The sequence below is a fragment of the Hyperolius riggenbachi genome, chromosome 7, assembly GCF_040937935.1.
Source record: "Hyperolius riggenbachi isolate aHypRig1 chromosome 7, aHypRig1.pri, whole genome shotgun sequence".
NCBI lineage: Eukaryota > Metazoa > Chordata > Amphibia > Anura > Hyperoliidae > Hyperolius > Hyperolius riggenbachi.
The window spans coordinates 6,186,680-6,209,211 of record NC_090652.1 but is presented as its reverse complement, the minus strand read 5'-3'; the positions used below and the strand labels follow the sequence as shown (position 1 = coordinate 6,209,211).

At 47.7% G+C, this 22,532-nt stretch overlaps 1 protein-coding gene across 5 annotated transcripts in view; it reads left to right on the top strand.

Annotated features, from left to right (window-relative positions):
- Positions 1-22,532, top strand: part of PRPSAP2 (phosphoribosyl pyrophosphate synthetase associated protein 2) — a 157,051-nt gene that overhangs the window by 120,037 nt on the left and 14,482 nt on the right. For all 5 annotated transcript variants that reach the window (XM_068243519.1, XM_068243518.1, XM_068243521.1 and 2 more), the window contains 2 exons: positions 14,874-14,929; positions 19,027-19,175. In XM_068243519.1, the coding sequence (XP_068099620.1) occupies positions 14,874-14,929; positions 19,027-19,175 (205 nt within the window). The remainder of the gene's footprint in view (positions 1-14,873; positions 14,930-19,026; positions 19,176-22,532) is intronic.

Here is a 22,532-nt window from a genome sequence, read left to right as displayed (position 1 = left end):
GGTGCTGTGACCAGTCTGTCCACTTAGTGACCAGGCCAGTCCTTGTCTCATACAGCCTGTGCAGTGCTGGGTGCTGTGACCAGTCTGTCCGCTTAGTGACCAGGCCAGTCCTTGTCCCATACAGCCTGTGCAGTGCTGGGTACTGTGACCACTCTGTCCGCTTAGTGACCAGGCCAGTCCTGGTCTCATACAGCCTGTGCAGTCCCGGGTGCTGTGACCAGTCTGTCCGCTTAGTGACCAGGCCAGTCCTTGTCTCATACAGCCTGTGCAGTGCTGGGTGCTGTGACCAGTCTGTCCGCTTAGTGACCAGGCCAGTCCTGGTCTCATACAGCCTGTGCAGTGCTGGGTGCTGTGACCAGTCTGTCTGCTAAGTGACCAGGCCAGTCCTTGTCTCATACAGCCTGTGCAGTGCTGGGTGCTGTGACCAGTCTGTCCGCTTAGTGACCTGGCCAGTCCTTGTCTCATACAGCCTGTACAGTGCTGGGTGCTGTGACCAGTCTGTCCGCTTAGTGACCAGGGCAGTCCTTGTCTCATACAGCCTGTACAGTGCTGGGTGCTGTGACCAGTCTGCCCGCTTAGTGACCAGGCCAGTCCTTGTCTCATACAGCTTGTGCAGTGCTGGGTGCTGTGACCAGTCTGTCCGCTTAGTGACCAGGCCAGTCCTTGTCTCATACAGCCTGTGCAGTGCTGGGTGCTGTGACCAGTCTGTCCGCTTAGTGACCAGGCCAGTCCTTGTCTCATACAGCCTGTGCAGTGCTGGGTGCTGTGACCAGTCTGTCTGCTAAGTGACCAGGCCAGTCCTTGTCTCATACAGCCTGTGCAGTGCTGGGTGCTGTGACCAGTCTGTCCGCTTAGTGACCAGGCCAGTCCTTGTCTCATACAGCCTGTGCAGTGCTGGTACTGTGACCAGTCTGTCCGCTTAGTGACCAGGGCAGTCCTTGTCTCATACAGCCTGTGCAGTGCTTGGTGCTGTGACCAGTCTGTCCGCTTAGTGACCAGGGCAGTCCTTGTCTCATACAGCCTGTGCAGTGCTGGGTGCTGTGACCAGTCTGTCCGCTTAGTGACCAGGCCAGTCCTTGTCTCATACAGCCTGTGCAGTGCTGGGTGCTGTGACCAGTCTGTCCGCTTAGTGACCAGGCCAGTCCTTGTCTCATACAGCCTGTGCAGTGCTGGGTGCTGTGACCAGTCTGTCCGCTTAGTGACCAGGCCAGTCCTTGTCTCATACAGCCTGTGCAGTGCTGGGTGCTGTGACCAGTCTGTCCGCTTAGTGACCAGGCCAGTCCTTGTCTCATACAGCCTGTGCAGTGCTGGGTGTTGTGACCAGTCTGTCTGCTTAGTGACCAGGCCAGTCCTTGTCTCATACAGCCTGTGCAGTGCTGGGTGCTGTGACCAGTCTGTCCGCTTAGTGACCAGGCCAGTCCTTGTCTCATACAGCCTGTGCAGTGCTGAGTGCTGTGACCAGTCTGTCCGCTTAGTGACCTGGCCAGTCCTTGTCTCATACAGCCTGTGCAGTGCTGGTACTGTGACCAGTCCGCTTAGTGACCAGGCCAGTCCTTGTCTCATACAGCCTGTGCAGTGCTGGGTGCTGTGACCAGTCTGTCCGCTTAGTGACCAGGCCAGTCCTTGTCTCATACAGCCTGTGCAGTGCTGGTACTGTGTCCAGTCCGCTTAGTGACCAGGCCAGTCCTTGTCTCATACAGCCTGTGCAGTGCTGGGTGCTGTGACCAGTCTGTCCGCTTAGTGACCAGGCCAGTCCTCCTCTCATACAGCCTGTGCAGTGCTGGGTGCTGGGACCAGTCTGTCCGCTTAGTGACCAGGCAAGTCCTTGTCTCATACAGCCTGTGCAGTGCTGGGTGCTGTGACCAGTCTGTCCGCTTAGTGACCAGGCCAGTCCTTGTCTCATACAGCCTGTGCAGTGCCGGGTGCTGTGACCAGTCTGTCCACTTAGTGACCAGGCCAGTCCTTGTCTCATACAGCCTGTGCAGTGCTGGGTGCTGTGACCAGTCTGTCCGCTTAGTGACCAGGCCAGTCCTTGTCCCATACAGCCTGTGCAGTGCTGGGTACTGTGACCACTCTGTCCGCTTAGTGACCAGGCCAGTCCTGGTCTCATACAGCCTGTGCAGTCCTGGGTGCTGTGACCAGTCTGTCCGCTTAGTGACCAGGCCAGTCCTTGTCTCATACAGCCTGTGCAGTGCTGGGTGCTGTGACCAGTCTGTCCGCTTAGTGACCAGGGCAGTCCTTGTCTCATACAGCCTGTGCAGTGCTGGGTGCTGTGACCAATCTGTCCGCTTAGTGACCAGGCCAGTCCTTGTCTCATACAGCCTGTGCAGTGCCGGGTGCTGTGACCAGTCTGTCCGCTTAGTGACCAGGCCAGTCCTTGTCTCATACAGCCTGTGCAGTGCTGGTACTGTGACCAGTCTGCCCGCTTAGTGACCAGGCCAGTCCTTGTCTCATACAGCCTGTGCAGTGCCGGGTGCTGTGACCAGTCTGTCCGCTTAGTGACCAGGCCAGTCCTTGTCTCATACAGCCTGTGCAGTGCTGGGTGCTGGGACCAGTCTGTCCGCTTAGTGAACTGGCCAGTCCTTGTCTCATACAGCCTGTGCAGTGCTGGGTGCTGTGACCAGTCTGTCCGCTTAGTGACCTGGCCAGTCCTTCTCATACAGCCTGTGCAGTGCTGGGTGCTGTGACCACTCTGTCCGCTTAGTGACCAGGCCAGTCCTTGTCTCATACAGCCTGTGCAGTGCTGGGTGCTGTGACCAGTCTGTCCGCTTAGTGACCAGGCCAGTCCTTGTCTCATACAGCCTGTGCAGTGCTGGTTGCTGTGACCAGTCTGTCCGCTTAGTGACCAGGCCAGTCCTTGTCTCATACAGCCTGTGCAGTGCTGGGTGCTGTGACCAGTCTGTCCGCTTAGTGACCAGGCCAGTCCTTGTCTCATACAGCCTGTGCAGTGCTGGTACTGTGACCAGTCTGCCCGCTTAGTGACCAGGCCAGTCCTTGTCTCATACAGCCTGTGCAGTGCTGGGTGCTGTGACCAGTCTGTCCGCTTAGTGACCAGGGCAGTCCTTTTCTCATACAGCCTGTGCAGTGCTGGGTGCTGTGACCAGTCTGTCCGCTTAGTGACCAGGCCAGTCCTTGTCTCATACAGCCTGTGCAGTGCTCGGTGCTGTGACCAGTCTGTCCGCTTAGTGACCAGGCCAGTCCTTGTCTCATACAGCCTGTGCAGTGCTGGGGGCTGTGACCAGTCTGTCCGCTTAGTGACCAGGCCAGTCCTTCTCATACAGCCTGTGCAGTGCTGGGTGCTGTGACCAGTCTGTCTGCTTAGTGACCAGGCCAGTCCTTGTCTCATACAGCCTGTGCAGTGCTGGGTGCTGTGACCAGTCTGTCCGCTTAGTGACCAGGCCAGTCCTTGTCTCATACAGCCTGTGCAGTGCTGGGTGCTGTGACCAGTCTGTCCGCTTAGTGACCAGGCCAGTCCTTGTCTCATACAGCCTGTGCAGTGCTGGTACTGTGACCAGTCTGCCCGCTTAGTGACCAGGCCAGTCCTTGCCTCATACAGCCTGTGCAGTGCTGGGTGCTGGGACCAGTCTGTCCGCTTAGTGAACTGGCCAGTCCTTGTCTCATACAGCCTGTGCAGTGCCGGGGGCTGTGACCAGTCTGTCCGCTTAGTGACCAGGCCAGTCCTTGTCTCATACAGCCTGTACAGTGCTGGGTGCTGTGACCAGTCTGTCCGCTTAGTGACCAGGCCAGTCCTTGTCTCATACAGCCTGTGCAGTGCTGGGTGCTGTGACCACTCTGTCCGCTTAGTGACCAGGCCAGTCCTTGTCTCATACAGCCTGTGCAGTGCTGGGTGCTGTGACCAGTCTGTCCGCTTAGTGACCTGGCCAGTCCTTCTCATACAGCCTGTGCAGTGCTGGGTGCTGTGACCACTCTGTCCGCTTAGTGACCAGGCCAGTCCTTGTCTCATACAGCCTGTGCAGTGCTGGTTGCTGTGACCAGTCTGTCCGCTTAGTGACCAGGCCAGTCCTTGTCTCATACAGCCTGTGCAGTGCTGGGTGCTGTGACCAGTCTGTCCGCTTAGTGACCAGGCCAGTCCTTGTCTCATACAGCCTGTGCAGTGCTGGTACTGTGACCAGTCTGCCCGCTTAGTGACCAGGCCAGTCCTTGTCTCATACAGCCTGTGCAGTGCTGGGTGCTGGGACCAGTCTGTCCGCTTAGTGAACTGGCCAGTCCTTGTCTCATACACCCTGTGCAGTGCTGGGTGCTGTTATCAGTCTGTCCGCTTAGTGACCAGGCCAGTCCTCGTCTCATACAGCCTGTGCAGTGCTGGGTGTTGTGACCAGTCTGTCTGCTTAGTGACCAGGCCAGTCCTTGTCTCATACAGCCTGTGCAGTGCTGGGTGCTGTGACCACTCTGTCTGCTTAGTGACCAGGCCAGTCCTTGTCTCATACAGCCTGTGCAGTGCTGGGTGCTGTGACCAGTCTGCCCGCTTAGTGACCAGGCCAGTCCTTGTCTCATACAGCCTGTGCAGTGCTGGGTGCTGTTATCAGTCTGTCCGCTTAGTGACCAGGCCAGTCCTCGTCTCATACAGCCTGTGCAGTGCTGGGTGTTGTGACCAGTCTGTCTGCTTAGTGACCAGGCCAGTCCTTGTCTCATACAGCCTGTGCAGTGCTGGGTGCTGTGACCACTCTGTCTGCTTAGTGACCAGGCCAGTCCTTGTCTCATACAGCCTGTGCAGTGCTGGGTGCTGTGACCAGTCTGCCCGCTTAGTGACCAGGCCAGTCCTTGTCTCATACAGCCTGTGCAGTGCTGGGGGCTGTGACCAGTCTGCCCGCTTAGTGACCAGGCCAGTCCTTGTCTCATACAGCCTGTGCAGTGCTGGGTGCTGTGACCAGTCTGTCCGCTTAGTGACCAGGCCAGTCCTTGTCTCATACAGCCTGTGCAGTGCCGGGTGCTGTGACCAGTCTGTCCGCTTAGTGACCAGGCCAGTCCTTGTCTCATACAGCCTGTGCAGTGCTGGGTGTTGTGACCAGTCTGTCTGCTTAGTGACCAGGCCAGTCCTTGTCTCATACAGCCTGTGCAGTGCTGGGTGCTGTTATCAGTGTGGACAAGGCCTAACCATCTCAGTAGTGAGAATGTTACCTTCAAATTCCTTGTGGTGTTGTCCTTTGGGTTGTTTTGTCTCCTTTTTATATTTCTGCTACTGATAGGAAATGATTTGGATTCCCCAGCTGGTTACAATAGAGGGATGAGTATCCTCGGAGTCGACATTCCTCTCTATTTTACGTCTAATATGCAAATTTCTTGTAATTTTGTAAATAAAGCAATACCTGAGAATCCCTTAAGAGGAGATGAACTAGTCCAAAACCTGTCAGATTTTCATTACCTACTGTAAGTGACAGCGACATAGGAAAATTAAATTAGAGTCCAAATCTACATTTTTTTTTATGTACAGGTTGTCCCTGGTTAACAAAAAAAAGTGGGTCTGTAGGTTAATTCTTAAGCTGAATCTGTCCATAAGTTTTGCCATCTCTGTCCCCTTTACCTCGTCTATGTCCCCCTATGCATCCAGTGCACCCCTCTGTGCCATTTGTCCACTTGTATACTTAGTGTCACCTTTGTCACCTCTGTCCCCCCTGTTCATTTAGTGTCTCTCTGTCTCCCCTGTGTTCCTCTGCCTTTCCGTGTCCTTCTGTACCACTTCTGTTGCACTGTCCCCCTTTGTGCCTCCTTCTGTCCCCCTTTGTGCCTCCTTCTGTCCCCCTTTGTGCCTCCTTCTGTCCCCCTTTGTGCCTCCTTCTGTCCCCCTTTGTGCCTCCTTCTGTCCCCCTTTGTGCCTCCTTCTGTCCCCCTTTGTGCCTCCTTCTGTCCCCCTTTGTGCCTCCTTCTGTCCCCCTTTGTGCCTCCTTCTGTCCCCCTTTGTGCCTCCTTCTGTCCCCCTTTGTGCCCCCTTGTGTCCTATTGATGATGTAATGTGCTAATTTCGCTTGCGCATAATTTCAGTTATGATTATGCATAATTAAGATTTTGAAATTGAATTCGCAAAGTCCATTGGTAAATTTCAACGTTTTTTTTTTTTGTGCAAAATTACGAATGTTGTCGCCATCAACGATTTTTTTTTTCCCCATGAATTGTGAAAACACATTCAAGCAAACCAGAAACAAGTAGGAACAAGCCCCCATTTTTTTTTTTTTTCCAAAAAGCTTTTTTAGTTCTTAAAGAGAGTCTGAAGCCTTATAAAAATCCTTTTTATTAGACATTTATCTTCAGCAATATCAGCAGTGCTAAAACGCTGCATTCCCGCGGCAGAACGCTGTCATTAAAGGGCACTCAGATCAGTGAATAAAAACAAAATCTGAACTTACCTGGGGCTTTCTACAGCCCACCGTAGATTGGGAGGTCCCTCGGCGTCCTACTGGCTCCTTCCCCAGGACCTGGTCAGAAATGGCTCCCGGCGACGCCGGGACCGAGTGGCGGGCTCTCTCTTCCTGAAATATGACGTTAGTCGTCATCACGCCGGCCGCCTCGCATCATCACTGCGGCCGGCGTGACAGTACTGCGCATGCGCGATTAAACCGCGCTTACGCAGTACTGTCACACCGGCCCCCGTGATGACAACTAATGTCATCTTTCAGGAAGAGAGAGCCCGACACTCGGTCCCGGTGTCGCTGGGAGTCATTTCTGAGCAGGGCCTGGGAGAAGAGCCAGAAGGACGCAGAGGGACCTCCTGACCTACGGTGGGCTGGAGGGAGCCCCAAGTAAGTTCAGATTTTGTTTTTATTCACTGCTCGGAGTCCCTTTAAACCCCCCAAATACCAGGGCAAAATTCCATGACTTTCAGAGTTTTTTCTGCCCAGGGAGGCAGAGCTTAGCACTGTAGTTTTGCCTCCATTAGCGTCAGTCCCCGCTGATCACTGCCTCTCTCAGTGAAAGAAGACTGAGAGGGGCGGGGAGAGGAAGCGATCAGCGCAGATTGACGCCAGTAGAGGCAGAGCTACAGCCTAAATCTCTACTTCTGCCTCTACCATGAAGCGCTCCCCACATTTTGCCCCAGGGATTTGGGGGGTTTAATAATATCGTTCTGCCGCGGGAATGCAGTGTTTTAGCACTGCTGATATTACTGAAGATAAATGTATTAATAAAAAAGTTGATTTTTAGAAGGCTTCAGACCCTCCGTAAAAAATTCAAAGAAAACATGTTTTTTAAACTGGATAAAAATTAAATTTTGCTGCGGTACACTTAAAGAGGAACTCCAGTGAAAGTTATGTAATAAAAAAATGCTTCATTTTTACAATAATTCTGTATAAATGATTAGTCAGTATTTGCCCATTGTAAAGTCTTTCCTCTCCCTGATTTACATTCTGACATTTATCACAAGTGGTGACATGTTTACTGCTGGCAGGTGATGTCACTGGAAGGAGATGCTGCTTGCTTTTTTGGCAGTTGAGAACAGCTGTAAACAGCTATTTCCCACAATGCAATGAGGTTCACAGACAGGAAACTGTCAGCACCATGGTCCTCACAGTCTCCTGTGGGACAGACTTCACCACAATATCAGCCACACAGAGCCCCCTGATGATCCAACAGTTTAACTTACCTGTGCAGTGACCCTCTTTCGGCCGGGCGACGCAGCGAGTTGATGGCCACTGCGCATGCACGTCCCCACCTGCACACTTCCCTGATGCTCAGGGTCCGCCCAGCCCCAGCAGCGCAATCAGGAGGCCCGCGGATCCAGAGGAAAGAGGGGTGCTGGGGGGGGGGGGGATAGGGACATCGCGGAATGGTAACACGGGCTCAGGGCAGCTGCAGGGGGCCGGTAGAATCCCCAGGTAAGTTAAAGTCCTTTTAAAGCAAACTTGTAACTTTTTTTAAAAAAAACAGTCATATACTTGCCTCGGTTGGGGGAAGGCCCTGGAACCACCACAGGCTTCCCACGCTGCCCTCCGCACCACCAATCCAGCGATGGGACCCTCTGGACGTTTACAACCCCGTCCCCATCAGTGATCAAGTGCAGCCGCACTGCGCGGGATGCTTCGTGTCTGTGCAGCAGCGGAAACAAGGCGATCCCCAGTGGCTCCGCAGTGCTGTATTCATCCAGGTAATTAGCACACCTGAGGGGGGGGCTTGGGAGGGTTAAACTTACCCAGGAGCCCTTCTGCTGTAATCTGTCCCACCAATTCACGGTCACGTGACTACCGCTCTTACTCCTTTCGGGTTGAAGAAGGAAGTGAGGTAGTCACGTGACCGTGAATTGGGACGCGCCTCATTTCCTGGATGAATTCCGAATACAACCTATTCGGAATTCATCCGTTGCTCCTCCCTGGTGCTGATGCGCTCGTTTATGGCCGGGAGCTCGGAGGGTCCCAGCGCTGGATAGCGGGTTTGCTTTAAAATATTTATGCAGATCTTGGAACTCGCTACTGAATAGAGTTTAGTGTACAGCAGCAAAATCTTATTTTGGGCAGCACGGTGACGTAGTGGTTAGCGCTCTCACCTTGCAGCGCTGGGTCCCCGGTTCGGTTCCCAGCCAGGTCAACATCTGCAAGGAGTTTGTATGTTCTCTCCATGTCTGTGTGGGTTTCCCCCAGGCACTCCGGTTTCCTCCCACACCCCAAAAACATACAGATGAGTTAATTGACTTCCCTCTAAATTGGACCTAGCCTACAATACATGCACTACACGATACATACACTACACAATACATAGGCAATAGGCATATGACTATGGTAGGGATTAGATTGTGAGCTCCCTTGAGGAACAGTTAGTTAATAGTGACAAGACTAAATATATACTCTGTACAGCGCTGCATAATATGTCGGCGCTATATAAATACTAAAAAATTAATTATTTTCCTGTTTAAAAAAACTTTTTTTTTCTTTGTAGTATTTGAGAAAAACAATTTTTAAAATTTCAAGGTGTTTTGGGGGCAAAAAAAAAAATTGACCTGTTTCCACAGAATCCAATTTTACATTTTTGGGTCGTTCGTAAGTTGGGGACTTCCTGTATGTATTTTACATTTTAAAATATTCTCGGTCATTTTCCTTTATGGCGGAAAGAAGGAGGTTCCAGAACTTAGTCAGAATTTTCACAAATGTGTATTTGTAAAATAACATTTTATGGGCAGTGAAGTAAAAAAGAACTTTATTTGTCCAGTAGGTTTTCAAAAACATGGAACGACTGTAGTTTCTATTTAAAACGGACCTGAACTCAGAACTTACTCTCTGCTCGATAAGCAACAGCATAATATCCTTTAAAGAAAAACATTTCTTTGTCACAGGTGATACAAATCCTGCAATAAATCTGCAGTGTGTCTACTTCCTGCTTTCATGGAAGCAGACATAGGGTTAAAGGGTTTCTGTGGGAGGGGGTTGAAAATAAAAACACACTTACCAGGGGTTTCTACCGGGCCCCCTGCAGCTGTTATGTCCCCCACCGTCCTCCAACGATTCGCTGTTCCCCGCCGCTGGTTCCAGTCTGAATCGTCATCTGATACAACTGCTGCTGCGCTGCCGTGCGTTTCCTCGCTCCTGCGCACATCATCGGGAGCTTACTGCGCAGGGACAGTACAAGCAAACTTCATACTGTGCCTGTGCAGTAGCTCCCGATGACCCGCGAGGGAGCACGTACTATTCGTCTTGTAAGATGAATAATTGACTGGTGTTGGCAGCGGGGATCGAGGATTGTAGGAGGATGGCGCGGGACATGACAGCTGCAGGGGGGGCTGGTAGAAGCCCTAGGAAAGTGTTGGTTTTTGTTTTTAAACACCTCCCCCAGAGAACCCCTTTAACATCCTGTGTTTACAAATTAGCTCTCTGCCATGGCAGGCAGCTAAGAGATCAAATTACAACTTGTGCTTGGTCACAGATGAGGGGGAATTGGACAGGCTCAACTCTAATTACATACAGGGTGTATTTCCTCTATTTTCCACTTGAAATCTGTGCAGAGGAAATGAATGAGCCTGTGTTTCCCTGGGTTCATGGCCTTGTGGCTGGTCACATGATCACCTGGCTGGTCACATGATCACCTGGCTGGTCACATGATCACCTGGCTGGTCACATGACCTCCCAATCTGTTCTGTCTCTGCTTCTTCCTGCCAGAATCAGTGTCACATGATCCCCACGCTACAGAATTACAGCACAGATATAGGAAGGCGTTCTTCCCTGGCACCACACAGGCAGATCACGTTCCCAGCTGAGCAATGAGCGTGCATTTCATTAGCTGCTGCTGTGTACACTGCGGCCCTGCATAGCCAGTGTCCTGATCTGTATGTCCCACTGACTGCAATCCCGCTGGCTCTTTACAGCGAGATATGGAGGCCGCCATATTTATATCCTATAAACAATGCCTATTGCCTGGCAGCCCTATTGCTCTTCTGGCATTAAAACCCTGGAACAAGCATATGGCTAATCCAGTCAGAAACACCTGATCTGCTGCATGCTTGTTCAGGGGCTATGGATAAAAGTATTAGAGGCAGAGGATCAGCAGGATAGCCAGGCAACTGGTATGGCATAAAAGGAAGTAAATATGGCAGCCTCCATAGCCCTCTCACCTCGGGCTCCCTTTAAAGGACTTCCAAGGTGGGAAATTAAATCCATCTTTTTTTACCTGGGGCTTCTTCCAGCCTTACTTTGGTCCTTCGCCACAGCTCCAGTCTTTTCTGGGGTCCTACCTTTGTGTGCGCCCGCCCCGCCCGAGAATGCGCCCACGTCGCCCGGAGTGTACTGCGCAGGTACAGTGCCCTCCTGACAGTGTGGCAGTGTTTGTGCCGTGCATGCGCCTCCTCAGAAGACGCTGACCCCCCCCCCGGGATATGGAGGCTGCCATATGTATTTCCCCTAAACTGGAACTAAACGCACCTTTGCTTTAAAAGATTAGCCAATCGCTCTGTGTAGTGACCTCTAAGTGTTCATGTTATATACTATGCTTTGTACAATTAAAATATATCAAAGTGCTGAATTAAGTGATTGTACAGTTTGTGTTATTGTGGCTCAATAAAACGTAAAAAAAAGCCACAGCATAACCATTTGTGGAAATACTAAATATAAACGTTTATTTTATTAGGTTTCACGTTTTCAGAAGGCACTGAAAGGGTTAAGCTTCAGTGGTTACTATATGGAGAATTGCTTAGTCAGACCCCCCCCCCCCCCCCCCCCCACAGTCTATTCACAGTTACTGATGAGAAATAAACATGTTAATCTGCTTAAACACAGAATACAGAGAAGTTCATTTTTGTTTTGTTTGTTGTTTCTTTCCCATCAACTACTGTACACCTGAAATAAAAACTGTTCATTGTGTGCTGTGCAAGAGTTCAGCTCCAATTTAAACAATACCAGTTGCCTGGTTGTCAGTGTTGCCAACTCATCCCTTTAGTTACTGACACATCTAAGTTATACAGGTTCTGGGGCTATTTGCACATAATCAGTGCCTTAGCTGCATATGTGTCAGTAATTAAAGGGATGAGTTGGCAACACTGCTGGTTTTCCTGCTGGTCTCTCTGGCTGCAGTAGTGTCTGAATCACACACCTGAAACAAGCATGCAGCTAATCCAGTCACACTTCAGAGTTCTGATCTGCATGCTTGTTCAGGGGCTATGGCTAAATGTATTAAAGACAGAGGATCAGAAGGACTGCCGGGTAACTGGTATTGTTTAAAAGGCAATAAATATGGCAGCCTCCGTATCCCTCTTGCTTCAGGTGCCCTTTAATTATCCCGACTACAGTGTCATAGTCACAGCGCGTTACACAAGCTGCCTGTACTGACTCCTGGGGATAGAAATGTAACCTATAAATATTAAAGAGAAACTGTCGCGATAATCTTAAGATTTAAAACACATAAAAATAAGAAGTATGTTTCTTCCAGAGTAAAATGAGCCATAAATTACTTTTCTCCTATGTTGCTGTCACTTACAGTAGGTAGTAGAAATCTGACATTACCGACAGGTTTTGGGCTAGTCCATCTTTTCATGGGGGATTCTCAGCATGGCCTTTATTCTTTATAAAGACATTCCCTGAAAAGGATTAATACAAAGATGCTGGCCAGCCTCCCTGCTCGCTGCACACTATTTTGGCAGTTGGACGGAGCAACTGCCATTCACTAAGTGCTTTTAAAAATAAAGAAAACACTTAGAACCCCCCTATGAGAAGATGGACTAGTCCAATTTCTACATCCTACTGTAAGTGACAGACACATAAGAGAAAAGTAATTTATGGCTCATTTTACTCTGGAAGAAATGTACTTCTTATTTATGTGTTTTTTAAATTGTAAGATTTTCACGACAGTTCCTCTTTAACTTCCTCTCGATCAGAAATGGAATAAAATGATTGCTGATTTTTGCACATTGATTCCCAGCACATCTGATCCCTGATGGAATCTGCAGATAATCGAGCAGGAAAATGTGTGTATGGCCTGTTTAGGTGTCCGGCTGGAAACGCTGCTGGAAATTTGGGCACAATAGGAATTACAGCTATACCGGCTCTGTCAGTCATTTGGGTGCCATGAAAAGACGGGGCCCAAATTACTATAAAAACCCTCGTAATTCATCCGCCAGCAATAGCTGGAAGCTGAAAATCATCTTACCCCAGTGCCAATGGCAGCCTGGAGGGGGAATAGTCATTAGCACTGCCGGGACTTGTGCAGGAGCAGGTGAGCCGTTATCGTCATTATCCTGCGCCCAAATTGCCCGACACCTTCATTACATGCATGCGTCCGTCTGGCTCTTTTACAATCTGGAATTTGCATTTTAGCCACTTCGCATCCAGAGCTTGTTTCCCCCTTTATGGACCAGAGCAGTATTTACATTTTATGTATGTTCCTATTTATCCTCCCTGGCGTTATCATTATTTCTAGATTAAGGCTGCTTTCACAGTAAGACGTCACAGACGCACGTTAGTGCAGCCTGCAGCGCAGCCCAACTCGCAGTAATGAAAAATCAATGGGCTGTTCACAGTGCCCACGTTGCATTACATTGTAACGCTGTACGTTCAAACACAGTGCAGCATGCTGTGTGTTATACGCGGTTTTAGCCGCTTTAGACTGTTTGCACATGCTCAGTAATGTTGTCTTATTGTTTTTTGTGTGCAGGAGAGGAGGAGGGGAGAGTCCACCATTTTGCCTAGCCACATGGCTATTTAATATTCACTGCACTGCAATGCCCGTTCTCTTCCTGCTAGCAATGATTCATATGAATCATTCTCTGCCTGCTAGCAATGATTCATATGAATCATTCTCTGCCTGCTAGCAATGATTCATATGAATGATTCTCGGTTTCTGCCTGCTAGCAATGATTCATATGAATCATTGCCGGTTCTCTTCCTGCTAGCAATGATTCATATGAATGATTCTCGGTTTCTGCCTGCTAGCAATGATTCATATGAATCATTCTCTGCCTGCTAGCAATGATTCATATGAATCATTCTCGGCTCTCTGCCTGCTAGCAATGATTCATATGAATCCTTCTTGGCTCTCTGCCTGCTAGCAATGATTCATATGAATCATTCTCTGCCTGCTAGCAATGAATCATATGAATCATTCTCTGCCTGCTAGCAATGATTCATTTGAATCATTCTCGGCTCTCTGCCTGCTAGCAATGATTCGCATGAATCATTCTCGGCTCTCTGCCTGCTAGCAATGATTCGTATGAATCCTCGGCTCTCTGCCTGCTAGCAATGATTCATATGAATCCTTCTCGGCTCTCTGCCTGCTAGCAATGATTCATATGAATCATTCTCTGCCTGCTATCAATGAATCATATGAATCATTCTCGGTTCTCTGCCTGCTAGCAATGATTCATATGAATCATTGCCGGTTCTATCAAACGAAAATGGCGCACCAAGAGCTGCATAATGCGGCTCTATGTAGCGTCCACCTTTAGCACCTCCATGCGTTGCCTTAGGGGAAAGTTATGCGACCTTAACGTCCCCTGCAATGCAACGTCCCACTGTGTAAGAGCCCTTAAGGTCTAAAAGCCATAACATTTTTTCACAAGCTTTTAGACCCTAAAAACAAGAAGAAAAACATACTACAGAGTGGTCTGCAGCAGCTCCTGGATGAAACTCACTCAAGCACAGGATTACCGCCCTGTTCTGCGGCTTTCCGTCCCTAGCCTGACTCGGGATTAACGCTAAGGAGGTTAATCAGCAATAACTTTAACCCTACTTATGACACCGAAATGAAATATATATTGTTTTTTTCAAGACAAACTAGGCTTTCATTGTATGCCATTTTTTCCAATTCCAGTATAAAAATAAAAAATGCTATGTTAGATAAAAAACACAAATTTTGTTTGGCTATTCTTACCGCTTATCACAAAACTTAGATTATGTTCCTGTCACAATTTATGGTGAAGATATTTGATTCTGAAATAATGCTACAGTGTATTTTTCACTATAAACTGAGAAATAAAAGCATTTTTAATGGTAAAAATCAATCTTATTAGCTCAGGGAACACACATTCCCGTTCACCAATTAGTGCTGCTGTATCAGATAGTGCCAGAAATGTGCACAGGAGCAATGCCCAATCCTGCACAGCACTGCTTCTGCTACAAGACGTATATCTACTGACTCCTGGCTTAGATGAAGTCACAGAGGACGTAGTTATACTGTAGTAGTGGATAGAGTGGATAAGTTACAGTGTGTAAAGGATATAAACACAAGGCATCCAGGGGGGCTCTCTGGCTGTGGTTCATTATATTTGCACTATTGACTGAGGGGAATTTGTACGTTTCCTTATCCTTACACATGTTCTGATTATTCTTGCTGCATTTCCCAGCAGCCTGGCTGTCGTTAGTAGGATGTAATAACTTTTGGCTATGGAAGTGATGTATCTCTGAGGTATGAGATATCGCCTCACCACATGCTTCTGTGTTTGTGTCGTGCAGATTCCCGACTACAGAAACGCCGTCATCGTCGCCAAATCGCCTTCATCCGCAAAAAGGTAAATGTGAAGATCGCTGTAGCTCAGACGCTAGGCATACTAGCTTCGTACATTCTGTGGTGCTGTGTTCTCTTTATTATGCTTCAAAATCCAGTGTTACATGTGAGTACACTGACCACCCAGCTTTACATTGGCAGCATGGAATGTCTCTAACAGCTCTGAGTATGAACAGAGTGCACTACCGCCCCCTGCTGTGCAGCCTGGTATTATCCATCCACTATTATAATAATGTGGTATTTATAATGTGCCAACATCTCCTGCAGCATAGTACATAGTCATGTCACTGACTGCCCTCAGAGGAGCTCACACTCTAATCCTACCATAGTCATAGTCTAATGTCCTCCCATATTATTATTATTATGTATTTATATAACACTGACATCTCCTGCAGCGCATTACAGAGTACATAGTCATGTTACTGACTGTCCTCAGAGGAGCTCACACTCTAATCCTACCATAGTCATAGTCTAATGCCCTACCATATTATTATTATGTATTTATATAGCACTGACATCTCCTGCAGCACATTACAGAGTACATAGTCATGTTACTGACTGTCCTCAGAGGAGCTCACACTCTAATCCTACCATAGTCATAGTCTAATGCCCTACCATATTATTATTATGTATTTATATAGCACTGACATCTCCTGCAGCACATTACAGAGTACATAGTCATGTTACTGACTGTCCTCAGAGGAGCTCACACTCTAATCCTACCATAGTCATAGTCTAATGTCCTACCATATTATTATTCTGTATTTATATAGCACTGACATCTCCTGCAGCACATTACAGAGTACATAGTCATGTTACTGACTGTCCTCAGAGGAGCTCACAATCTAATCCTACTATAGTCCTAGTCTAATGTCCTACCATATTATTATTATTATTATACTCCAAACAGTACTGTTGCTATAGTTACAGAAAAGTGTATTCTTACTGGACATTTTAGAAATTCTTAGTTGACTTCAAATTGAAATGGGAAAACCCGTAACGGACAGAACATGTGTGTGCTATATGCAGGCTAAAGTCTTACAGGATACCAGAGACAAAGCACATATGAGAAACGGGGGAGCTGGCATGTATGGTGAGCCCCAATTCTTCATTCTGCCCCTCTGCTGCCTCTATAGGCCCCCTGGCACCCGCTTCCAGGTCACCGGAGTCAGAGATCACTGCGCCTGCGCACGTCCTGCAGGGCACGACCACAGCTGGCAGCGATCCGCGCATGACATCACCATGATGATTCTCATGTGCTTCTCCTCTGGTATCCTTTAAATACAGGTAGTTCCTGACAATACAAACGCCCCGGAAAAGCTCAGTTTGATTTGGTGGAAACAAGTGACTTTTTTTTTTTTTTTTCTTTATAGACCTTGTAGTTTTTGACAAAATTGATTTACATAACTTTAAAGAAAAAATGTTTTTTAAACTTGGTAAAGTGACATGAGGTACACCTCACTATACTAGGTGGGCGGAGGTGAGCGGAGGACCAGGGCAGGGGGGGGGGGGGGGGTAAAGGTGGTATAGAGGGACAGAGTGGAGGCAGAGGGGGACTGAGTGGGGACAGATGTGGCAGAGAGGGGGACAGAGGTGACACAGTGGAGAACATGGGTGTCATAGAGCGTACAAGAGAAATCGCCGCCGGGAGACTTGGGCGCAGGATACAGCAGGTATGGCTGATCCTGCTGCTGCACAAGTCCCGGCGGTGTTAATTACTATTCCCCCTCCAGGTCCACATGGATGGTGGGGAATAATGTAATTCAGCTTCCAGTGTTACAGTGTTTTAAAAGTAACTTCAACTCCCATCTTCTGACAGAAGTTACTCACTTTGCTCCGCTATAGGCGGAATTCCTATTATGGCCTGTGGTGGCACCGGCTGCGCCCAAATCTCCTGTACTCTAATTGACGTGCTCCGGTCATAGATGAGGAAACTGGAGGCATGGGGACAGAGGGGACACTGGGACACTTGGGGCACAGAGATGATACAGTTGTGGGGTAATCTACAATATGCATACATAGAGGCAGTGTGTTTTAAAGGAATTATCCAGCATTTAGAAGTTATATCTCATTTACTTATCTGGGGCTTTCTCTGGCCCCTCGCAGCTGGCTGTCCCACGGCGACCGCTCCTTTCTCTGCCGCCGGCCCGGGGTCCCTGCACTGTACAGAGACCGACCTCAAGGTCGTCCTTCCTGCTCCTGCATGAAGCACCGCTGTCAATCATGGCCACGTTATTAGCAGCATACTGCGCAGGCGCTGAACTATTGCACACCACCCCTGCGCGGTACACTGCGGACAACGTGGCCATGATTGACAGCGCTGCTTCATGCAGGCGCAGTAAGGACGACCTCAAGGTCGGTCTCTGTACCGTGCAGGGACCCAGGGCCGGCAGCGAAAGGAGCGGTCGCCGTGGGACATGCGAGGGGCCGGAGCAAGCCCCAGTTAAGTAAATGGCAAATACCTTCTAAATGCCTGACGATTCATTTAACTTATATTTAGTAAGCAGCACAATTGGGCAAAAGTCAAGAGTGAACTGGCCTAAGTTAGAGCGTATGCTTGTCTGGGAAAAGTGAGTTTTGAGTGAGCGTTTAGGCCTTGTTCACATTGCGTTCGGCTCACGTGTCCGTCCGTGGAGGACTTTTCCAGTGTTTTTTAAAGCATTTTCTGGTGATATTTCTGTGTGTTCGCTCGTCTTTGTGGGTTTTTTGTAAGCGCTTTTGCAGAGCGCTTCCGTCTTTTGATCCGGAAAAAAACCTGGAAACAAATACAATGTATTTATAAAAAACAAAAAAACGCTCACGCAATCGCTTGCCAAAGCGATTTTCTGAGCGTTTTGCTCTTTTCCTATACCTTCCCTTGAGGCAAATCGCCTCAAAAACGGCCCAAGCAAAGCGGATCGCAAACGAACCACTCTGATATGAACTCTCTCATAAAGAATCATTGCACAAGCGCTTTCAGGGCGATTTTAAAAATCGCTCGTGCTTCAGTTTTTACAAAAACGCCTATAACGTGAACAAGGCCTTAAAGTGAACCAGAGACGAAGCACCCTCATGTATTTTACCATAGAAATCAGTGGGAACATTAGAGAAAACACCTACCCTGCCCTCTGTTTCATCCTCACTGCTAAAAGTGTCTGTTATCTAGCTGAGATAAGAATCCCGGACTGAGCATTGAGTCTGGCTTTGCTATAATGACTCAGCTATAATGATTCCTGAGCAAAGCCAGCAGGGGGCAGGCTTGGACTTGAAAAGACACAAAAGAACACAGTCTCAGCTATAATCTTTCTGTAGCAAAGCCAGCGACTGCTCAGTCGGGATTCTTATCTTAGAGGTGATAACAGGCAAATTAAACAGAGAACAATGTAACAAAGAGCAGATTAGGTGTTTACTGTCATGTTCCCACTGATTTATAAGGTAAAATACATGAGGGTGCTTCATCTCTGGTTCTCTTTAAAGATCTTAAAGGTTAGCGAGTGACTGATGTGTTGTGACAGAGGATTCCAGAGGAGGGGTGAAGCACGTGAGAAATCTTGTAAACATGATTGCGAAGAGGTTATTCTAGAGGAGGACAAAGAAAGGGTTATGTGCAGATCTGAGATTGCGGTGGGGTTGGAATCTGGAAACTAGTGAGGAGATGTACCGGGGAGAGAGATTGTGGAGAGCTTTGTAGGTTAGGGTTAGGAGTTTGAACTGGATCCTCTGGTTAATTGGCAGCCAGTGAAGAGCCTGACAGAGAGGAGCAGCAGAGGAAGAGCGAGAGGAGAGATGAATGAGACGAGCAGCTGAGTTCAGTACTGACTGGAGGGGGGCCAGTTTGTTAGCCGGTAGTCCACAAAGTAGCATATTACAATAGTCCAGACGAGATATAATAAGAGTATGTATTAACATTTTAGTTGTGTCTTGAGTGAGAAAAGGTCGATGCAAGATATGTTTTTAAGCAGGAGATGACAGACGCTGGTTAGGGAGTGAATGTGAGTGATGAATGGTCTGCGACACAGGCTGATATTGTCGGGAAGATTTCCTGGATGCAGAAGCATTGTTATTATCCCCTGTAATCCCTTCCTGACGCTGTTACTGACGGTCACCTCTCTCCTCCCACAGAGCGCAGTCCTTCGCTGAACGGTTAAGGCTGGGAATCGCCGTCATTCACGGAGAAGCTCAGGACGCCGAGTCAGATCAGGTGGACGGACGACATTCGCCGCCAGCTGTCAAGAATATTTCTGCCATTCACCCGTCACTGGAAATCCCCCGTAAGTGCGACTTCCCCGGCCCGATATCCTGGCGGAGTAATGCCGCCGAACTGTTGTCAGATGACGTTTTCTAAAGTATCCAATATTACTTTGGTTACAAATACATCCATACACACTGATTGTGGGAAATGTAGTCTGTCTTCTGTTTTCCCTACTCTGACATGGTCACTCCTGGCTGACGGGCAGCTGCAGGGAGTGGGGAGAGGAGGAAAGCAGCACTGAGCTTCCAGGCACATTTGAGTCATAATAAGGAGCATAAAGATGTATCCAGTAACATATAGAGGCCCCGATAGCTCAGCCTGATAACTGGAAGTGATAGACAAGTATTGGCTGTTCCTGGAAGATCTTGTGAATAATTAATTCCCTCTCCATTGGCAAGCTTTCACTTCATCCCAGGTCAGGGCAGGATAGGATTTTAGCAGACATCAGACGGCAGTAGCAGCGGTCATTCTTTAAACGGGCACTATGACGCAAAATTGTAAAATTTAAAATATATGCAAACCTAGACTAATAAGAAGTACATTTTTTCCAGAGTAAAATGAGCCATAAATTACTTTTCTCCTATGTTGCGGTCAGTTACATTAGGTAGTAGAAATCTGACAGAAGCGACAGGTTTTGGACTAGTCCATCTCTTCATAGGAGATTCTCAGCAAGGCTTTTATGCTTTATAAAGATATTCCCTAAAAAGGATTTAAGCAATGATGCTGGCCAGCTTCCCTGCTCGCTACACAGTTTTTTGGCAGTTGGACAGAGCAACATTTCACTAAGTGCTTTTGAAAATAAATAAATCCCTGAGAATTCCACCATGAAGAGATGGACTAGTCCAAAACCTGTCACTTCTGTCAGATTTCTACTACCTACTGTAAGTGACAGCAACATAGGAGAAAAGTAATTTATGGCTCATTTTACGCTGGAAAAAAACGTACTACTTGTTTGTTTGCACATATTTTACAATTTTATTATTTTCTGCCATAGTGCTCCTTTAACTGTTTTATCTTTTGCAGTAACAAGTTTTGTCTTTACCTGAAAGCGGAACTGTCAGCTATAAAATCAAATTCCATTTACCCACCGCTCTGTGTTTATTATGCAATCTACATCCTAACCCTGCTTTGCCAGCCTTCCAATATAATCAGAAATGTTTCTGCTGTAATGAATCTTATCTCAGTCAGCCTGGCTCAGGGTTGTAGAGTAATTCAAATAAAAACACCTTTTATAAATGAATCCTGGTTACATCAGCAGTGCCAGTCTCGCTCACTCCCGGATTTCCAGTGTTATTCTTGGCGATAACTCACATGATACATTCATCACTTTACCCGGTGGGCAGCGGGCGAAGCGGCCAGCTTGGCACCTTGCCTGGCAGCGATCTCTTTCCTGGCAGCAGGCTATGAGTGGTGTATTCATCCTGCTGGCACGGTACCCCCCCTCTCCTCCACAGGCCAGCCAGGCTCCCGCCTTGTGGTTTTATTACACACACATTATTTGTCAGTCGTCTGCTAGCCGCTTATTTTTTCCTTTCTGATGACTGCTCCTTTTTCTGACGATCGCGCACAGATCGCGGCCTACGCTTCCTCACTGCACAGGAAGTCTGGCTGTGTGAGAGCTGGGCTGGTCTGTGCTTCATCCAGACTGTTTACGTGCAGCTATGTTCCTCACTGAACCTTCTGCATCTTTCAACCTGTTCCATATTTAGTTTCATTTCCTCTTAACCAGTTCACCCCCAAGGGTTTTTATCCTAACGGACCAGAGCAATTTTCAGTTGTCAGCGCTCCTCCCTTTTATTCCCTAATAACTTTATTACTACTTATCACAAGAAAATGATCTATACCTCGTTTTTTTCGCCACCAATTAGGCTTTCTGTGGATAGTACATTTTGCTAAGAATTTTTTTATTCTAAATGCATTTTAATGAGAAAAACAGAAAAAAAAAGAAAAAAAATCATTATTTCTCAGTGTTCAGCCTTTATAGTTTTAAAATTAAACATTCTCCTGTGGATAAAACAAACACGTTTTATTTGCCCAGTGGTCCCGATAATTAAACCGTTTAGATTATGTCCCTACCACAATGTATGGCGACAGTATATTATTTTGAAATATAAGTGGTTATTTTTCTGTTTGTTCTGGCCATAATTACAAGCCCCTATGTAATAAATTAAAATTAATTTTCCCCCATAAAATATAGAATAAAAAAAGCTGAGTCCCTAAGGCAACTATTTATTTTATTTTTTTAAGCTGATTTTTTTTTTTACAAGTGTTTTTTTTGGGGGGGAGGGTTGGAAGTGTAATTTTATTAATGATGTGTATATACTTAAAAATGTATGTATTTTGTAAGTGTAATATACTTTTTGGCCACAAGATGGCGCTGGTGAACACTCATAGGACGTGTTCACTTTTTTTTTTTTTTTTTTTTACACACTTTATTAAACTGTTACATTTCCTGTTTATGTGAATGGACGTAGCCGCTGTTCGCGGTCACGTCCATTCACTCCAGGCACTGCGATTGGGTAGAGGACTGTTCAGTCCTCTTCCCCAATCGCCCAGCACGGGATCCCGACGGTAATGGCGGCGGTAGCGGCGGACACACGGCGGTAGCAGCGGCGGGAATGCGCGACGTATTAAAACGTCATGTTGCTGTTAATAGCGGTAAGCATGACGTTTTAATACGTTAGGATGTCGGTAAATGGTTAAAGGGAATCTAAACTGAGAGGGATATGGATGTTTCCTTATAAACAATACTCGTTGCGGGGCAGTCCTGCTGATTTCTCTGGCTGCAGTAGTGGCTGAATCACACACCTGAAACAAGCATGCCGCTAATCCATGCTAAGCGTCGAAACGCGTTGTGACGTCAGACGGCTTGCCGAGAGGATCGTGAGCCGGCGGTTGTCCTCCTCTCCACCTGCCTACTATCTGCACGGACCCTGTTAGCCCTGGCCAGGCGCAGGACGCTGAGGGGACTCGCTGGTGGCTTCCTAAATGTGCAATACTTGCACAAACACTGTAAGTGTATTGATTTGAAGCATGTGATTTTATTAAAGTGGTAACGCACCATCGGAGCGCTCTTTTTTTGTTTCCTTGTATCTCCTATGCAGCTAATCCAGTCTGACCTCAGTCAGAGCACCTGATCTGCATGCTTGTTCAGGGTTTATGGCCAAAAGTATAAGAGACACAGGATCAGCAGGAGAGTCAGGCAACTGGTATTATTTTAAAAGGAAAAATCCATATCCTTCTCAGTGTAGGTTCCCTTTAAAATGATATGAAACTCAACACTGCATTTTTGCTCTAAAACATTTAACTTCACCAAATGCATCAATTAGCTTCTGAGTGAAGTTGACGTTTGAATAATTAACCCTTCCAGTAACAT